General features: G+C 46.6%; 1 protein-coding gene across 2 annotated transcripts in view; it reads right to left on the minus strand.

Moving 5' to 3' along the window:
* Window positions 1-5,000, minus strand: part of epha8 (eph receptor A8) — an 87,763-nt gene that overhangs the window by 3,126 nt on the left and 79,637 nt on the right. For both annotated transcript variants that reach the window (XM_030364609.1, XM_030364619.1), the window contains exons 16-18: window positions 3,780-3,989; window positions 1,416-1,565; window positions 369-559 (exon numbers count right to left, since the gene is read on the minus strand). In XM_030364609.1, coding sequence (XP_030220469.1) covers window positions 369-559; window positions 1,416-1,565; window positions 3,780-3,989 — 551 coding nt within the window. The remainder of the gene's footprint in view (window positions 1-368; window positions 560-1,415; window positions 1,566-3,779; window positions 3,990-5,000) is intronic.

Here is a 5,000-nt window from a genome sequence, read left to right on the forward strand (position 1 = left end):
GTCCAAATTAAATCAAAAATAGACCCCCTTTGGCTGAGTCGGCTCCCCTGCTGATTCCGAATACATGTTCCGGCATGGGCACAGACACACACACACACACGCACACACGCACGCACGCACGCACGCACGCACGCACGCACGCACGCACGCACGCACGCACGCACACACGCACACACGCACACACGCACACACACACACACACGCACACACGCACACAGACAATCACTTGCATATATAGACTCAAACATGCACACAGACAAAAGAACACACAGACACACACGCAGACACAAACACAAACACACACATACCCACACACACACTCACAGACACAGACACACACACACACACACAAACACACACACACACACCTGCAGAGCGTGTCCATGGATTTTAGGTTCTCCGGGTTGCGGATTAGCTTGTCAAGAACGGTGACAATCTGGCAGAAGCGCGGCCTCTGGTTGCGGTCCTTCTGCCAGCAGTCCAGCATGAGGGTGTGCAGCGCCCCGGGACAGCCCATCGGAGCGGGCAGCCGGTAGCCCTCCTCCACCGACTTGATCACCTGGAGCAACACACATGACAGCCGAGGGGCCGGGTTCACCTCCGCTCAGCAGCCGAGGGGGCCGAGGGTCTGTGCTCTGAATGATAACGCACAGCGACACAGCCACCGCACAGCCGGGGCAGAGTGTCTGCCCCACGCAACATTTACATCGTTCATTTATATGGCCGACGCAGTCTGGGTGGCACCGAGTCTAATTATTTTGGGGGGAGCAGGAGCCACCCCGGGCCCCCTGTGGGGCCGGCCCTGTGCGACAGGGTGTTATGTAACCCCTGCGCTGCGGCCCCCGGCAACGCTGACTCCGTATTGGCGGGGATCGATGCGGGCGGCTAGACCGCTTCCACTTACAGTAACCGTATCTCAGACGCAGAGATCCTTCATTTAAATCGTATTTGCTTCCTCTTACTTCTTCGGTCCGTATTATAACCCTCGTAAAAAAAAAGCTAAACACATTACGTGAACAGACGATAGCCGTAAAGGAGGGGTAGTCCACCACCTCGGCGCTTAGAACAACGCTGTTCTGGGTAGGACATGTTGAGGCCAGAGAGGGACGCGTTCGAATGGGGAGGAGAGAGAGAGAGAGAGAGAGAGAGAGAGAGAGAGAGAGAGAGAGAGAGAGAGAGAGAGAGAGAGAGAGAGAGAGAGAGAGAGAGAGAGAGAGAGAGCGAGAGAGAGAGAGAGAGAGAGAGAGAGAGAGGGGGAGAGAGAGGGAGAGAGAGGGAGAGAGAGAGAGAGAGGGGGAGAGAGAGGGAGAGAGAGAGAGAGAGAGGGGGGGGGCGCAAGAGAGTGAGAGTGAGAGAGGGGTGGAGGGTTGGAGGGGGGAGGGGGGGAAGTGAGCGAGAGAGGGGGGTGAGCGTACGTCTCTGTTGGTGAGGTTCCAGTAGGGCCGCTCCCCGTACGACATGACCTCCCACATGACCACGCCGTAGCTCCACACGTCACTGGACGAGGAGAACTTCCTGTAGGTGATGGCCTCGGGGGCTGTCCAGCGGATCGGGATCTTCCCCCCCTGGTGAGAAGGAAAGGACAACGTGAAGCAGGCTGCACTCAGCTGCACAGGCAATTTAGGGTTACCGTGTTTTATAGAAATACACTGAAATCAAACAATATGTTTTATTTTTATTTTTGCGTATATGTATGCGTATTGTTTGATATATAGATGATACTATAGTATAGTTTCTCTTCTTATTACTGTGTTTTATTTTATTATTATTATTTATTATTGTGATCTATGCTGCTACTTATTTTTACACATTTTTATTTGTACTTATCTTTATTTACTTTATCTTGTATTTTAGCTGCCAAGTGGCAGTTGAGGAACCAAGCCTAATAATTGTACTCTTGTTTACTTGTATAATAAGATGAATTAAAAGTATTTCCGATTCTGACTCTGATTTGTCATGTTTATACATGACTGTATTGTTTTGTTGATATCCATTATTTTTATCGATGTTTTCTTTTCATGTCTTTATTATTTTTTCTACTTTTAGCAGGACGATTTAGAGAAAATATATCCTTAAAGACATCTACGACCTTGTGACCTCGGGTTAACACAAGGATGAGGAGCTGAAACAATGCACTCTCAACGTTTATCAGTCCATACTGTGAGCAATAAGTACAGCTAGCACGACTTAAGATATTTATGTTTGCTTTAGCTTTCGGCTAAATCTTATATACAATGCACTTTCTACAATGCATTTCTTAACTTTGCTACTTTATTTAATTATTTTATTTTATTGTTTGCATTTTTTTGTAAGTGGCCTTTGATATCTTTTACCTATCTATTTTCTTATCTTATTTTATTTTAGTGTATGTTAAACACTTTTAGTCTGCCTTGTGTATGAAAAGTGCTACATAAATACAGTTGCCTTGCCTTGCCTAGAACCTGGGTCTAGGTTGATCAAATATGTTCGATGTCAAAGACATATTTATGGAAGGAGCATTGTGAGGCTGATTGGAATAGATTGTATTGAAATAATTATAATTTAATCTTTGTTAATAATAATAATAATAATTGATACATCTTTTATATCGCTTTTCTAAATACTCAAAGACGCTTTACAAATAAGAAAGGAATACATACAGACAGTACAGACAATCAAACAAAAGGGAAAAAAATAAACAACACCACAACAATAGGCAACATATTAAGAGAGCGGGAGAGAGTGGAAGATGGCGACACATTAAGTTCTAGAGGGTACTGTTAACTGTTATGTCCCTGGCCATAAACATGTGTAGTGTCAGATGCGACACATAAGTATACCCTTCAAAACATGTCTTTAGGGTGACAAGAGTATGGATTTATTGGTAATCTAATTCCTGTAATCCGGTTCCCTGACAGTAGCAGGTTACAGTTAATATTTTAATCGGATAAAAATCCTATTAGATAAAATCTGTTGCCATCAAATCGTGGGCAATTTAAATTAGTGTTGTGTGTGGGTTGGTGTTGTGTGTGTTGGTGTTAAGTATGCATTTGTAGATGCTTGTGTATTTGTTGCGTGCGTGTTTGTCTTGCCATGGGCTATGTGTGTGTGTATTTTTGTTGGCGTACACATAAATGTGCAATGTGTATGCAAGTGTGTGTACGTGTGTATGCGTGTGTGTGCGTTGTGTGTTCTGCTTACCTCGTTGTGTAAACGCACACTGCATGCGGTGTGTATGTATTTATGTTACCATGTATATGAATGTCCTTTGTGCATGCGTATGCAAATATGTGTGTGAATGTGTGCGCGCGTGTGTGTGCGTTCAGCTTGCCTCGATGTGTTTACACACACTGGTGGGGTGTTTGTATTTATGTTGCTATATCATAATATATTCTATGTGCATGGTATGCAAATATATGTGTGAGTGTAAGCAAATGTGAGTGTGTTTGTGAGAGTGTGTATGTGTATGCGCGTGAGTGTGTGTGTTGTGCGTTCCGCTTTCTTCCATGTGTTAACTCACGCTGGTTGTCCGTGTGTAGTTATGTTGCTATTTTATACAAATATTCTATGTGCGTGTGTACGCAAATATAGCTGTGGGTGTAAGCGAATACGTGCTTTTATGTGCGTGTGTATGTATGTGTGCATGTGTGTGCGCACGAGGCTGTGTTTGTGTGTGTGCATGTGTGTGGTGCGTGTGCATGCTTGCGCTTGCGTGTGCTTGTGTGTGTGCGTGCTAATGTGTGCATGTGTGTATGTGTGTGTGTGTTGTGCGTTCCGCTTGCCTCGATGTGTAAACTCACACTGGTGGTGTAGGCGGCATCGGGGTCGTCCTCCAGCACGCGGCTCAGTCCGAAGTCGGACACCTTACACACCAGGTTGCTGTTGACCAGGATGTTGCGGGCGGCCAGGTCCCGGTGCACGTAGCCCAGCCCCGCCAGGTAGGTCATCCCGGCCGCGATGCCCCGCAGCAAGCCCACCAGCTGGATCACCGTGAACTGGCCGTCGTGCCTCTGTGGAGCCGGGACGGGGGACAGGGGGAGAGAGGGGGGAGACAGAGGAGGGGGAGAGAGGGGGAGAGGGGGGAGACAGAGGTGGGGGAGAGAGGGGGAGAACAGAGGAGGGGGAGAGAGGGGGGAGACAGAGGAGGGGGGAGAGGGGGAGAACAGAGGAGGGGGAGAGAGGGGGGACACAGAGGAGGGGGAGAGAGGGGGGACACAGAGGAGGGGGAGAGAGGGGGGACACAGAGGAGAGGGAGAGAGGGGGAGAGGGGGAGAACAGAGGAGAGGAAGAGAGGGGGGACACAGGAGAGGGAGAGAGGGGCGACACGGAGGAGGGAGAGAGAGGGAGAGAGGGAGAGAAGGGGAGAACAGAGGGGATCGCAAGACGGGAAGAGAAAACCACATTAGAGAACGAGTGTGTGTGTGCTAGATATTGTTGCAGACGAGAGTTTCAACGTGAGGACTCAGTATTTAGCCTACACAATAGAGGTAAAGTGGGCCATGCTCAAACAACATGAAGGCCAACAGTAATTGGAAATACGTTGAAAATTGCATGTAATCGATGTTTGGGAAGTATTTGAAGCAAGGTTGGATCATTTTTTTAAAAAGCATTTATTTTTCACCGTATTTATTGATATTCTCTTTACACCCCTTAAACAATCATTAAATCAAATGCTCTGACAAAAATAATAATAAATGTATATACGGTATCTTCCAAAAGTGCCCAATCTAGCTTTATGTCCAATATGCCAAATGACGAAATATTGCTATAGTTCATTACAACGTCTAGCCTGCATTTTATTATTTCTAAAATATAAACCCTGGCTGGACTATGTTTGTGTAACTGGTCTAGGCCTTACAAAACGATCCATTGAGGCAGGAATTTCGAGAATAGTAGTAAGCAGTAGTAGTAAACCTTCGTGGAAGACTTCATAGCCCAGTGTGCTTCCAGATAAACTCTTTTTGGATCTCTACCTCAGAGAGAGGTAAAGAAAAATAATGAAGAAGCATACCATGTCTGAC

This window comes from Gadus morhua, chromosome 1 (genome assembly GCF_902167405.1).
Source record: "Gadus morhua chromosome 1, gadMor3.0, whole genome shotgun sequence".
Lineage (NCBI taxonomy): Eukaryota > Metazoa > Chordata > Actinopteri > Gadiformes > Gadidae > Gadus > Gadus morhua.